The following is a 15,397-nucleotide window of genomic DNA, read 5'->3' as shown; positions in this document are numbered from 1 at the left end:
CTGCAGACCATGATCCAATCTCTCCAGCTTTATTTTCTGGCGTGCACATGAGCTTTCCTCGAGTACCGTAAAAGTTCTGCTGGTGTTCCTGTATACCCCATATAATTTTAAAACACTAGCAATCCCAGCCATTGGAGACAGGGGAGCTCGGTGGCTGGCTGACAGAACACATGGACACTCAGAGTACTGACCTGGCCCTCTGACATTGACATCTAGAACATCCACTTCTTGATCTGCTTGAGGTGGTGTAAGGGCTAGTGACGTGCTCCCACAGACGTCTGCTGCCTCCAAGTGCTGCTGTGTCCACTGGCGCTGATCTATCTGCTCATCACCTTCCGGGAGCAAGGCTTGATCCTCAGGCTGAGCAGTTGGAAAATAAAAAGATGCTTCAAAATGTTCATCAAGTGGCCAAAGACCCTGAAAGTTCTTGGCATTTTCTTTGTTTTGTTGTTTGTTTGTTTTTGTTTTAAGCTAATGAGAGTCTCCATTTACTTCTGCTCGGTATTCTCGACTTTCACACTCCCACATTATCAAGCCTGAACTGCAAGGCATTATACTATGGTTAGCCTTCCCTTTGATGCAGCAGGGCCTGGGCAGGGAGGGGACACTGGAACAGAGTTATCTGGTTTCTCTCCTGGCCTGTGGTGGCAATGTTAAGCTGAGGATTTGCTCCTCAGGTATCATTACCTATACATTACAAATCCCTAAGCAAAGGGAGGCTTTGAGTGAGGGACGTACTCTGGAAGTTAATGCAGCTGTTTTCCTCACTAGCAGTTTCAGTGGTAAGCATGGGGTGTTCAAGTCTTGGAGCTCCTTACCTTTGCTCTCTTCGGCTGAGGTCCACCATCACCTGCCCAGTGTTCAGCTGGTCCAGAATCAGCCAGGTTACCCTCTGGTATCTGGACTGCCAGATTTCTAACAAATAAGGAGAACACATCACTTTGCAGGCTGAGCAGGTGCTACTACCGCTACTTACACCTGCAGAGACGAAGTATGGGAAGCTTGCAAGTTTGGTAGCTTGCAAACAGAGGGACCAAGAAATTACAAACCTCAAGCAGCCAACAGTGGCATTTCATGCATTTACAACTGCAAACTCGGTTAATTCAGTGGAAAGCCAAACCACAAAAAATGGATTTTTCACTTGAAACTTTCCATTATTTCTGAGTCATGTCTTTAACACCTTGAGTTAGATATGTTAGAAATCCATTGCCACTTATCAACCTAAAAAAGTCTCACCTGCTCCAGGAGGAAATTATGCAAACAGTACCCAACTGCTGAACTAAACACAGTGTCAGAAAACCAAATGTAACCAGGAGATCAGATTCCTTACTAACATCTCATAGATTGCAGTTAATTAAAGTTCTTCTGTCCAAAACAGATGTATTAAAATTTAGATAAATAGCCTAAGTTCTAGCTTAAAAGGCAGCTTTTTCTATGGAGTTAACTGCCTTTAAAGAAAGATTTATACACTGCATTCTCGAAATCCTCTAACATACCAATAAAAACACTGCCAGTGGCCTAAATGCAAACTTACTTGAGTCCAACAGCATCTTCCCCAACTGGCTCCCTGCGTTTATGATTACTGGGATCCCTGCGCAGAATAAAGCCCTCTGGGAGCCACAGCGAACCATGTTTGCGCTTACGCTTTGCCATCATCACACCCAAGAGAAGGATTAAGAGGATGATCAAAGCTGCCACAGCAAGTAGGTAAAGCAACTGGGTCTTCTGCGGTAACAAGTGCTCACCTAAAAATTCCAGTTAAAACACAATGAGATTAACAAAGTGGAGACAACGACCTTGCCTCTACATACTTTCTTTTCTCACTCCGAAGCTTCCCCACAGAGAGTGCATTGTCTCTATACTGTGATGTACTTAGAGCAAAGGCTTGAGGAAGTTTAGGCTCTGCTGCAACCGTTGTAAGAACATATCCTGTCTTTCTGGCTTCCCTTGATCTTGTTTCTCAAAATATTTTTTAGGGTATATGGCTGCGGAACTAAAGATCTTGCTCCTTCTTCAAGAGTCCTGCTGGCTGAAGACAGCCACCCTGAATCAGTGTAGAGGGAGCTGTTCTACGTAAAGGTACAAACATGACCCAACTAGGAATAGCGATATTACCAATCTAGTATGAGGTTGCAGCCAAGCCTCATACTGAGGGAGAGGGGAGCAGAAATCAAAGGGATTACATATTGCCGGAGGAAAAAACATCTCTCAGACTGAGGAGGAATGCCCCCCCCCGCTTTCTCTCTAATGGCACCTTTTTCATGGAATTCACGGCTTAGAGCACATGTATGGTTTTTAGTGCAGACAAGATCACTGCAGTGCGTGGCACATTGCCGCAGCATGAGAGATTACTGTTTCCACAGGTATTAAAATGACTAAGGTCCAAAATTAAATGCCCTGCCTTACTAACCAGATGTCCCCTCCGAGCAGAATAAGCACACTGCACATATTCATCCCCAGTTATAGAATTACGTAAGTTAGCTCCCAGAAACCATACTAAACAGTGAGACATACTAAGATGATGATCAATAATCTGAAGATGACTTTTGCAAGCCAAAGTTTGCTGACGGCCTTTCTCTACAAGCAATTTTCCCTCTGCAGTTACTTACTTTGGACAGACACAAAAGGATAGGGCAACATGCCCTTCATGGCCTGAGCAGCCAAGAGAGCCGCAGCAGCTTCCGTGTTCTGAAAGCATTGCTCCGAATCCTCTGCACACTGACGGTTGTCAATCTCCAGGAACACCCTGGTGCTGCACCAACACAGTAAGAGGAGGGCACAGAAGTCAGCGACAGAAACTTTTGCCAAAGCACTAGGTTAAACTGCCTTTTAAGCTAATCTTTCCACCCCAGCACTGAATTTGGCATTTGTAATAGCTTTACACTTCCCCATAAAAAAAAAACCCACAGACTACAGCCCTAGAAGGTCCAGAATGCCCGAGGCACCTACCAGCAAGAGCTAACAGCATGAGGCCAGAGGAACAGAAAGGCATCCACTCACCCAATGACCTCTTGCTCCAGTTCTCTGTGCTTGCGAATGACCACAAGTGATCGCCGACTCCGTGCTGCCAGTTTCTCCCCATAGTATGGGAATACCATGGGGTTTCCCTGGGAGTCCAGCTTGATTCTCAAATTGGTGTGCAGGAGAGTTCCCAAAGTGCGCAAGAAGCTGCGAACGTCACCCAGCAGCTCATCAGGGGGCATCAAGACCACAATGATTAGGGTCCCTTCTGCCAGCTTCTCAGCTTTGTCACCAGCACAGTCCAGACCGTCCCAGCCACACTCCTCACTGTTACAGCCCTGGTCACAGCGGCCATCTGCGTAGTGATCTGCACAATACTTGTCATACCTACAACAGTGAAAGGGTTACAGGCGGCATACAGGACATATACATTCTGTACAGTATACCTGCAGTCTAGGCGCCAAGGCCTCATACTCTTTATAATAATTTGAAGTAAAATTAAACTCATATTCAGGATACAAGGAGAAGAAATATAACCCCAGGATAAGCTTGGCTGGCAGAAGTAGGCAGCACAGAACACCCCAAGAACACATGGTTCAGTTCTGTTACCAGTGGAAGAGAACGGCTTATTCTGTTTACTAAGGTACAGCTGCAACACCTCCTGCCTCACCACGGGAGAAGCATCACAGCAAAAGCTGTAGCATTTATCATGAATAATTGAAGAGCAAGAAGTGCCACGACAAACAAGCTGGAAAACACATTCAGAGGTAGCAAATACAGCTGGGATAAACACACAGGTATTGCTGGTATTAAGTGAAATTCAGGATAGGAGGCAGTACTACCGAAATCCAGCACAAGGTGAAACGCCTCCTCTTCACTTTTCCACAGAAAGCAGGGCACATCAATCAAGCAGGTTAACACATTACCATCGCTCAGGCTATCAACTTAGTTCATAGCATGCAAATTCCAGATTTTCTTTCCAAAAATAGATGAAAAGTAGACAAAGCAGCAGAAACTTTAAGCATGGGCAAGGACCAGCAACAGAAACAATGGAAGCGATGCGAGCAGCAGGCATGAAGCGTACCAACTACTGAAAGCACTAGCACGAGATACATTAGTGACACAGAAACTGTTCTCAGAAGCTTACTTGCACGTTCTGCTACTTTGCTGACATTCAAAGTTGTCAAACAGGCACTCCGGTGTGTTGCAGAACTCGTCACACTGTCCATTGAAAAGCATCCAGCAGCGCAATGAAGAGGAGCAGTTGGCCCAAGGATCTTCCGTTGTCAGGGAGCAGTCGCCTCCATCCCACTGGCAGGCATGAGTGTTACACTCTTCATCACAATAGCCATCTTTTGCTTTTTCTGCACACTGGGAATCCAGACATCCTTGGGGCTCTGGGCTGAAAGTCACGGGCTGTTCACAGTGGCTGCCTTGGGTGTGAGCAGGGCACTGACAATAATAATAAGGAGGCTGAGAATGAGGGTGACAGCTTCCACCATTCTGGCATGGGGCACTGGCACAACCCGTGTTTGTCTGGCATTCCTCTCCCACAGACAGCTTAGGGCAATAGCACCGTGGACCAGAAGATGTGTGGATGCACTGCTCCCCTTTCTTGCATTTCACTTGTCCGCAAGTACTGTGGCTGCTGAACTCACATTTTGCTCCAGAATAACCCTATGGGGGGAAAAAAAAAAACCAAACAACAAAACAACCAGGATTACAAACTTCATCAGCACTCTGAGGGCTTGAGGCAAGGTGTCACGTGCAAGCTCTTTCTCCCCCACAACTCCTCTAGCCTCTTTGCAGGAGCCATGATTTTCTGCATCCAGCCTCACAGAGCTAGGAACTTACAAGGCTCCGTAACATTTTGAAATGGACTCAGAAGAGCCATGAACAAGGGGAGTCTTGCAGTGAGCACAGGGAACATAGGATAGCAAAAAAAAATTGTCAAAATTTAATGCTAGGTTTAAGATAGAAAAGCCAGCTATCCTGCCTCAACAGCAGAATTGTTTGGGGTAACAACAGGCAGCATCACTCTCCTAGGGCACCCGGAAACCCTGGGTTACCCAGCTAAGCAGATAAACCAAAGGATGTGGGTAAACAGTGTTTAAGGACACAGCTTTTCAAGAGGTACAGAAAGGATAACTTTCACCTATAGAGGACCAGCGAAACTAATGCAACTGTAGCCAGAGAACTCTACAGCTGAGGCAGGCAATTCGGTTTCAGGATACGGTGCTTACCGGAGGACACTGGCAGATGAACCCGTCCGGCATATTGCTGGCCACAGCACAGGTACCTCCGTTCTGACAAGGCTTCCGGGGACAAACATCTATTACACTCTCACAGTGACGACCTGACATGTAGACACACAGGGAGAAGAGAGCAGAGAAATGTGTGTGTGTGCACAGCAGAAAGCCATCACAAAGCAAGACACTCTGATGAACAGCCAACAAGCCAAACACTCCAGTGAGACCTTCCCCACGGAACAGGTAGGGAACACCTCTTCAGATAACACATGCTCTCTAAGGAGCCGCCTAAGTAGCTGTAGAGGAAGGCACAAGCCCAGAATCCACAAGGGGTATTTGGAGACAACCCACCTTGTCTGCTTCCTCAAGAATATGTGCAATCCAGCACGAAGACAGAATTTGCTGCTGTCACCTCCAAGTCATCCAGGCACAGAACCTGAAGCTGCTGGTGGTTCTTAAGACATCCTTACTTTTTGAGAGGTGCTCAATGAGTTCAAAAGCAAATCACACTCCAACCATGAATGAACAACCCTCAGAACCCGATGCAACCTAAGTGAACGGGACAAGCAAGCGGACTCTCCGCAGACTGCTCAGCTAGGCGGAGGTCTCACTGTGCTGACTAGCATTTACAGCAGCTCCCAGAGTCAAACTCTGACACCAGACTTTAGTAAGACGAGAATGACCTAAGCATGACTTGGACCCCCTACAAAAAAGTTAATAGAAGTCTCCACATATGTGCAGCCAAGACTGACTGCTCGCAGACAGGGCCAGACAGGGCAGGATGGCCCATGGAGTCCTGGCATCCTACCAGTCACCAACCACAGCAAAGCCACCCCATCCCCTCCCAGGCAGACGGGTCAATGTGGAATGCACAGAATACGACCAGCTAGAGGAAGCAGCCTGCTCCCCCTCTGTGCCTAACGTTTCCAGACAGATTTCATGTCTGAGACACAGCAGCTCTCCCTCCTCCTCCTAGGGTGCAGCAGGTCTGCACTCACGCATCCCAAGTTCCAGCAATCCTTCCATGAGAGCCAGAAGCAACATGAGGCGTAACTCATAAAAGCAAGCTTAACAGACAGGCTTAAATATAAACCTATCCAACGATCTGCCCCGGTGTCCCACTAGCTAGCCTGGCTCCACTTCCCTCACATGTTGCTCTTTTAGGAACTTCTTTTGTCAGTTTAGGTAACGCATTCAAAAACTACCACATGAATTCTTCAAATGTATGTCTTTGTGATTTCTTTGCATCTGACAATCACAACTTAATTGGAAAATCACAGCATCTTTACATTATAATAATAAAAAAAAGAGTAAAAACTACTGGTAAAGCATGCAGAGAAGGTCATTGGTAAGCAGGGAAAGTGAAAGGTTTAAATGGAGGAAAACTGAATACTGAAGAAGTCAAACTTCCATTGAAACTGGAAAGCTGAAAGTCAAGACACATCTGGAGACTATTAGCCCACACTTCTGCTTAGTGGGAGGCAAAAAGCAGAATAGCAGCAATACTAACAAAGAAGGGATCTAGAGCAAGAGAGACATAAGACTGCGCAGTGTGAAACTCTTGCAAAGCTGAGATTCAAAGTTGGATTGTGAAAGCTAAGCTAAAAGTTAATTATGGATACCAGGACACTGATTTACAGAGAAAATTCATATGCTGCTTTGCAAAATGAAAAATCATGGAGAAGCTGACACGTGAACAGTTACGCTTCCAATATTAGACACATGAAATTATGAAGAGAAAAGTACCACAGAAAAAAAGTCCTGGCAGCCAAGCGTCTCAGGAGATTCCATTGTTTGAGACAGTTCTGGAAGCCAAATTTCTTAGAAGGTTTAAGAGACAGATTGTTTAAAAACTGAGAAATGGCGCTGGGAACAGTCAGATATTGTAAAGGGAAGTGACTAGATAACACCACTGCCAGAAACGGAAATAATGACAATTTTTCAAGATATTACTCTGAAATTGGAAGTATGTTTACAAATACTCACCAGTAAAAGCACTACGACAGACGCACGTATAATCATTTATCAGCTGAACACAGTCCAGACTTCCACGAGGGTTACAAGGATTAGAGAGGCATTCGTTGATATCTCCCTCGCATCGCTCGCCTGCAAAGCCTGGGAGACAAACACAGCTGTAGCCCCCGATCTGGTCAATGCACTGCCCTCCATTAAAGCAGCGGGGTACTCCTGAGACCGAAACACAGTCATCGATGTTCTCCTCACACAAACGGCCTGTTAAGACAGTAAAAAGTAACATTTTGAGGATACGGTGTCATGGCCTCATTTGCTACACTGCTCATCACGTTTTAAGACCACGTCTCACACAGTCCCAGCCAGAAACAGGTAAAGATCCCAGCTTAATGCAACCCATACCCCGTGCCGCCAGCCAGCCTCAGATCAGACCTAGGGAGCATGTGTTTTAGATCCACGCTGTTCTCAACGGTAGGTCGTACTGGTATTTAGCAGTTTTCATGCTTGACTTAATTTACAGGCATAATTAAAAACACAAAACCAAAACCAAACCAAAAAAGATGCACTCAATTTAGCCCTGTGACTGAACACAGCCAGAGAGCCCTGCGCTGCCCTTGCAAGGCCACAAGCTTCTCACCATTCCTTTAACTCGGCAAAGAGCATTTCTAGTGACAGCATTAAAACAAGAGACAACAAACCAACAGTAAAGCAACTGTGATAAGACACAGATTCCTGGCCAGCATGCCATTTTTGCAGTTTGACTTCTGGGTACCAACAGTAAACTCTCAACAGTGGCTAGTGGTGGCAGCTTCTCCCTCTCGCTACGGGGTTCCCTGTCCAGAGACAACGTCTGGTACTGGTTCTGCCTTCACCACACAGTGTAATGGATGAAAGGGGACAGAGAGAGTAAGATGACCAAGTAGTTTTGTCCGCTAATACAGTTGATTCATCCAGAGCAAGGAATGTCGTTCGCCTAAACACAGAGGATGGTTGGAACTAGATGATCTTTAAGGTCCCTTCCAACCCTCACCATTCTATGATTCTATGATCAGTAGAAGTGTTCATTTCAGACTGGCCCAGGGACAAAAGCTGAGTCTCGATATGATAAGTAATTATATCAATCTTTTCTAATTCCTTTCATTTCCAAAAAAAAAAAAAAAAAATCACACCCAAAAATTCACCTCAACAAATATAGACTGAAGAATTAAAAGTAATACACTCAGAGCCTCTCAAAGGAGGGTGGACGCTTTAGTACAACACAGAAATTCTGGCAATGCAGAAATCGGTACATAAATACACACTTTGACGTAGAGACATAAGAAGCAACTTTTACTTTTTTTTTTTTTTCTCCCAATGGGAGGACCAGATTAAGAACAATAAATGAAGAATTGCTAACGCAATGATTTACAACGAAACAAACACTTATCCAGACTGGGGAGATGTGCTGACAGCCACACTAAAGTGAATGAACTGGTAATACACATGGACAGGAGGAAAATATATTGGATTATTTTATAATTTTGATTAAATTTACTTTATGAACCAAGAATTTAGTCCTATCTGACACAAATCTGGAGATTTTGCTCACACTGAGCTGTACATTTCATACACATGAAAAAATGTGTCATTTCACAGCATCTTAGCTAAGAAGATATACTATATCAAAACAGATAGGGTTGGGAGAGACTTTAACCATAATCTAGTCCATCCCATTGCCAAAGACGGATCATACATTCCTAAAGGACACTTCATGACCTATTACTTTAAAAGAAAAGAAGAAAAAATAGCAGCATTTATTTTTAAAGAGAAAATATGTATCTCAAGGGATTCAGTGCACTTTGGGAACATTCTTCAAAGAAAATAATGCATTTCCTTTAGACTCTACGTCATGAAACCAGCAGACAGAAAGGAAAATTCACTCTTGCAACATTCACTTAATTGCTGAGCATCACATTCATACCCCGAGTTCCTGGTGGACAGGAGCACTTGAAATGATCGACGAGGTCTATACATGTTCCTCCATTCTGGCAGGGCTGGAACTGGCACTCATCCACTTCATACTCGCAGTTGACACCCTGGTATCCAGGCACACACTGCCAGTATAAAAATAAGTGTGAATGATCTTCTTCTAACAGATACATTAGCAGACATCTGAGGAAGGCTAACGCAGACAAAATGAACTCTCAGTGGGACAGATTATGACTGCCTTTGTAGTTCTACAACTGCAAGTGACTTCAAGGGCTGCACAGCCAGCCAGCTTAAGCACACAACTTGACCTTGTGACTCCTCAACAGCACCACACCACATGTTGGAATTTGAGTGACTTTATTCCTGCAAAATCTAGTGATCAAATCCTGACACCCTTTACCACTGAGACCAGCTTAGTAGTTTTGACTTAAGGTTTACATAAAACTCATTCTTTCCTTCTGGGCATGAGCTTCCAAGGTGTTCTACCATTCTGAAAAGCTTGGGATGGTTGATATGCTGTAATCTTATGGTTTACACTGCTTCTGCATCAGCTGTAGGAAACAGAAAGCAGTGGAAGGCATCTCCCACACTGAGAGGCAAGGGATACTTTGCCCATCCAACAGGGAGAATATAACATTCCTTTAATGCATTCTACATACATTTCAATATAGACCACACCTCGGGCAAAAAAAATCTTTCAGGATAAGAACTACAACTCCAAAGAGACCAGGAGTTCCAATGCCCATCAACCACACCTCCATAGGATCACACTTCCAATTAAGTCTTAAAAGCCTCTTAGGGGCACTGCTTCTGCTGCAGCTAAATTAAAAATTCCTTCCATGTGCAGGTTGCTTTTATCCCCTCTCTTTGAAGCTATTCTACCACTTGCACATGTTTCTGATTTCTTTTGATTGCTCTGCGTTACAATGCTCTAAATCTTTAGACCTCTTCCTACTAAACCACCATGCATTACCTCGCACTGGTATCCACCCAGGTGATCCCGGCAGGTAGCACCGTTCTGGCAGGGGCTGGAGTCACACTCATCCAGCTGCACCTCGCAGTAACTGCCGGTGTAACCCACCTGGCACTGGCAGTGGTGCGTGTTTCCAACATTGAAGCAACGACCAGAGTGCTGGCACAACTGGTCCGCTGTGACTCCTGAAACAAGTGAGCAAACACATCAAACACACTTGCCACTTGCGCTGGCAGGTCAGCCAGGAATGCATAAGAAATTGAAAACCTAAAACTGAAAAATTGAAAAAGTTACTCTTGAAACTATAGTGAGTCAGAACCAAAACTGGCTTCTGAATGCAGTCACTGCTCTGTTCTCCTTGGATCACCAGCAGCAACACCAGCGTGAATTATTTGTATGGCTGTATTATTTTACCACTGGCTGGGGAAAAACAAGTCTCTGAAGTGACACTGCTGCAATATAAAGGTTCAATGTCTCCACCTAGAAAGTCTGCAAAAGGTACTGGAGCTTGACACCTTTCTCTGTTGACAGTGAATCTGTTTGTTCGGATTTCCTGGACTGGAAGTGGTATGACACTGTCCATCAGCCTGGGTTACAAGCCACCTTCCAGAAAGAAATTAACTTAAAAACCAAATCTTTTACACACGCATCATCTGAAGCAGGAAATTACTACTTTGGGGGGCCATGGTATTACCTATATAGCTAAACAGCACACTTAGTAGCCAGTATTCTTTGCAGAAATACTTACAAAGATCATGAGTTACAAGATGCCTTTCTTGTACAAGGACATGTCTTAAACCTGGCCTGCCTGGGATTTAGCAGAAAGGCATAAATAGCCAATGTATTTTCCAGAAAGGCAGTCCATGTAAAACAGTATTACTGAAACTCTGAGACTTCATAAAATATTCATTTCTTCTAATATTTTTATGGTAGAGGCTAGCTTCTTACATCAGGGAGACTCAAGAAAGCCCTGACTCCCAAATACAACCTTGCAGACAGTTTTTTAGCTTAGAAGTGATCACGAGCAACCACCCCGAGGCAAAGCTCTCTGGGATTTCCAATGCATGCTGTGATCGCGGGCGCATGGGGAAAGGAGGCGCAGATTAACGACGCATGGGGAAATGCTTTCAGTTAAAGCACAGAGGATGCTTGTTTACCCCTTTGTGAAGCTGCCACTTGACACGAGACATTGGGCACATCGCAGTAAGAACCCGTCCAGCCAGAGGGACAGACACATTGAGTCTGGGCTCCGCTCTGCACACACGTGCCTTTATTCTTACAGGGAGACCTGCTGCAGAGGTCCATAAGTGTCTGGAGAGAAAAAACAAAACAAAGCAAAACACAACATGATATATGGCAAGCGCAGTAGGAAACACTACTCAGAGCAATAGTAGAAGCAAAGAAAGGAAGCTCTGCAAAACTGGTTCCATGTGGCACTGGGAAGGAAGGGGCAGTATGCCCCAAGTCTAAGCCAGGTGCTTCACTGTCAGGCTCAAGAGCTCATATACCTAGGACAGCACAAATGTACAGAGAGGCAAACCCCAGATGGCAGCGCCATTTCAAGAATAAGCTGATGCTCACATCTTGCTATGCAGACGGATCTTTGGCTGGCTGGGTTCGAGAAAATTCAGCCCAGACTAGGCTTCTAGTCCCACATCAGCAGGAGGCTTCCAGCTACCAACAGTAACAGGTGCTCTTTTCTCTCCCAAACTCCCCCCCCATCTTCACTGCTTTTTGAAGATGACAGATGTGTCCCACATTTTGATTTTTGATTTTACTTTTTGTCAGTAGCTTACCCTATACCTGCTTTTGGCTTCATTCGCTCTAGTAACATCTCTGAGTTTTCCTCTCTTCTGAGATTCAATTCAAACCCCGCAACTGTTTTATGAACTGAAGATGGACCAAAGTATACTGCTTTTCTTGATATCTTATATAAAAAAACAGTTTCCAAACAAACAGACTAAAACTCAGTAAATCACCTTACGAAAGTAGAGCTAAGACCCAAAATAACTCTCTCTGACCTTATATAACCCAGCCACTAAGCATCATTTCCTTTCGAGCACTTAGTCTTCGAAGCAGTACAGCTATTTGATTGATTTCAAGCTGACTTGGGGAAGGATGAGTTTTTAAAGTGAGTAGTACTGAATTTTGGCTGTAAAATGCAATTTCAACTGCAGAAAGTTCTGCTTTTCAGATGCAAACTGTCTCCCCACAAAGATTAAAATACAAAAATCTGTGCTTTCACAGGCAACCAGAAAGAAACTTGGAATTAAGTTTTCTCACATGTAGTTGAGTGTGAAGAAGAAAAACACCAAGCCTCTTGCTTATGCATTGTAATTAGTAGCTGCCTGTTTTATATGCAAATTCTATAACTCATGAATCATTGTCTGATTTTGTGCTGCTTATTTAGCTTTGCTAATTGGGTCAAGCCAGTTTACCACTAAGACAAGAACTACAGTGTAGCTGTAATCTATAAATCTCTCCAACGCAGCTTTGAATAGTACTTACAAATTCAGAAAGTTCTGATTCCTTGTATAAAATGAGTAATACATAATGATCAAGCTTCTCCGAACATAAAGCAGACTTTCTGAGAAACCACAACATTTAATTTGGGGACAGGAACATTAATCCTTTTCTCAGTAAAAACAAAGCAAACGTAATAGAAGAGGAACTGCTGAACTTCACAGTACTTTACGATCACTCTTAATGCTAATTCTCCCAACAAGGTTTAAGTGGTGTGCCCAGAATGCATAATTAGGGTAGCAGAGGGGTTGCTTTTTTTATATCACTTCATTACTTTGCATGCACTTCCTCCATTAGCAATACCTAGAAGCAGACCTGACAATTTAATGTCTAGCAACACACTTCTGGAAAAGCACCTCCCCCACTGCCACTAAAATGCTGCTCCTAACACCCACTGCTTTAAAGACACACTGGCACGAAAGACAGTTGCAAAATTCTTACAAAAATGTAGTGTTTTCCAGTAGTTTAAGAAATTCACAGATTTTTTTTTTAAACGGCAGCACTCCAACTGCTTATGAAGTAAATACAGCATTTACTGTTCCAAAGCTAGAAATAGTCTCAAATCATTCTTGCTGTTTTGATAAGCACAGAATAGAACCAAAAACACTCTGATCTGAAAAATCAAATCAGCATTCTGTTTCCACTGTGATATCCCAAGTTTTTAATAGGTACTAGTCAGTCCTTTACAGTATGGGTTTGCAGCTTCTACGTTCAAACTGTGGAAAACCATAAATCACCTGAGCTTAAGTCTGCAAGCAAGGCTAGAGCTTTTCACTGAGGCTGTGGACAAGGACAATCACATCAGTTACTGCCCCAAAACGTCTTCTGGCTTCTTATGGACAAAAAAAAAAAAATAATCCACAATCAACCCAGAATATGTACACCTCCATGTAAAAAATAAATCAGTTAAATCAAGGTCCTGCTAATCAGACCAATATTCTGCTTTTTGTTTCATGTTTGTTTGGCATTTTTTTTAATGCAGGGCTCTGCCTTCAATCAGGACAATTTTACACTTCAGATGAAATGCAGCCATTTTCACAGCTAACAGCTGTTTTTCATTTAAGAAGAAAACTAATCTAGAAAGTTCCAATGACACCTGTCCTCATAAATAACCAAGCATTTTACTCCTCTTGCAAACAGACACCTTCAATTTCCAGAGTTTTGAACGGGGGCACCTGCTCTGTTAGACAGAGGCACTGGACTGATTTTTCCCAGGGCTAACGAGCCAGTCACCTCTTACCGGAACTGAAGGACCAAGAGCTCTGCCACGTTTGGTACCTCACATCTAACTCAGTCACTTGTGCTGTGGGACAGTTCAAACAACAGTGCCCTGTGCAAACGGGGCAAGAGAATGCCACCCACCTGACAGTTCTTCCCAGTATAACCCAAAGGACATATACACCGGTATGTGCCCAGGCTGTCCACACAAGAGCCTCTGTTCAAGCAGGGATGTGAATCGCACTCATTAATTTCCGTGAGGCAGAAGGGTCCTGTAAACCCCACCGGACACTGGCAAGTAAAGGAATTGATCCCATCCACGCAAGTACCTCCATTGAAACAGGAGCTGCAAGAGAGTGAGAACAAAGATAAGCTGACACAAAATGCAATTAGCTCACAGCCAAAACGGCACTTAAATATTACTGCAATGAGAGAGAAAACCAGATTACAGGATCTTCTGACCACTGGTAAGTTCCCGCTAAAGAAGCATAAATCGGATAACAGCAATTCAAGGGGACTCCAGCTCACTTTTTACCTTGGCAGGCAAAGAAAGTAAAGCAGAGTTTCAATGAGTCATTGCTGACGGAGGTAACTTCTTTAATGAAATCTTCCCAGCTTCCATGTAACCACCAACAGTACTGTACCAGGTAGGCACGTGGGTTGCTCAAACTGATAAATGTTATACAAATTTTATTACAAATCACAATTGTATTACAAATTATGAGACACAAAACAATTTGCCTTTTTTTTTTAAAAAACACTTCAAAGGAGTCACCGGTATGTTTTCTCAAGGAAAAAGTTCATATAACACGCAAAACACAAGCATGTTCTTCATTGAAATTATGTGAAAGTATTGGTATTGCTAAATCCCGTCCTCCTCTTCTCATGAGAACCTTACGTACTTGATTTATAAAATACTCATACATGCCCTGGCAGAACTCAGATCAAACAAATTATCCCCCTCCCCCCAGTCTTCTGATCAGAAGAAATTCTGCCAGATTAGGTGTCCTATGGAGAAGCGACTGGGAAAATTAGGAGAAGTGATGCCTCATGCAAAACTCATGTCTTTTTCCTTCTAAAAAACGTCTGCCAGGAAACTCCCGCTCCTCCGAAAACAGCCCTAGATGGAACGCAAGATAATGAGTTTGATAACGTACACAAAACGAATTCATGCTTGTTATCTGTCCTGTGCACTGTCAAAGGGTACTTCCATGAGAGAAGCCACTGACTCGCCTCCTTGAACTTCCAATGCAAATTTTAAGTATCTCAATTCTGACTGTGATTACAGTAAAGATGCCAACATTAACCTATTTATCAGAAATGTTCCTCTGCCTCAACAGCTGAACTCTGTTTTACAAGGAGTAAACCCTGCCATTTACATTCATGGCAAAACAAGGAGGAGAAGCCAGAGGAACTGTCAACCACTTGGCGTGTTTCACTGAAATCAGGTATCCATCTCCAGAAGAAGATGGCACTCTCTCACAGGTGGCTTCTCACATGAGACACAGAAGAATTATTTGAACCGAATTCGAAT

The 15,397-nt window shown here is 43.8% G+C and overlaps 1 protein-coding gene across 1 annotated transcript in view; it reads right to left on the bottom strand.

The window, feature by feature from the left end:
- Nucleotides 1-15,397, bottom strand: part of NOTCH2 (notch receptor 2) — an 88,024-nt gene that overhangs the window by 10,449 nt on the left and 62,178 nt on the right. Inside the window, exons 18-29 of the mRNA XM_075422391.1 lie at nucleotides 14,008-14,209; nucleotides 11,280-11,433; nucleotides 10,123-10,307; nucleotides 9,142-9,274; nucleotides 7,197-7,442; nucleotides 5,205-5,317; nucleotides 4,109-4,638; nucleotides 3,001-3,348; nucleotides 2,610-2,752; nucleotides 1,535-1,745; nucleotides 819-915; nucleotides 192-360 (exon numbers count right to left, since the gene is read on the bottom strand). Coding sequence (XP_075278506.1) covers nucleotides 192-360; nucleotides 819-915; nucleotides 1,535-1,745; nucleotides 2,610-2,752; nucleotides 3,001-3,348; nucleotides 4,109-4,638; nucleotides 5,205-5,317; nucleotides 7,197-7,442; nucleotides 9,142-9,274; nucleotides 10,123-10,307; nucleotides 11,280-11,433; nucleotides 14,008-14,209 — 2,531 coding nt within the window. The remainder of the gene's footprint in view (nucleotides 1-191; nucleotides 361-818; nucleotides 916-1,534; nucleotides 1,746-2,609; nucleotides 2,753-3,000; nucleotides 3,349-4,108; nucleotides 4,639-5,204; nucleotides 5,318-7,196; nucleotides 7,443-9,141; nucleotides 9,275-10,122; nucleotides 10,308-11,279; nucleotides 11,434-14,007; nucleotides 14,210-15,397) is intronic.

The sequence above is a fragment of the Opisthocomus hoazin genome, chromosome 6, assembly GCF_030867145.1.
Source record: "Opisthocomus hoazin isolate bOpiHoa1 chromosome 6, bOpiHoa1.hap1, whole genome shotgun sequence".
In the NCBI taxonomy this organism is placed as follows: domain Eukaryota; kingdom Metazoa; phylum Chordata; class Aves; order Opisthocomiformes; family Opisthocomidae; genus Opisthocomus; species Opisthocomus hoazin.
Note: the sequence above shows the minus strand (reverse complement) of the source record. Positions and strands in the feature narration are given on the sequence as shown.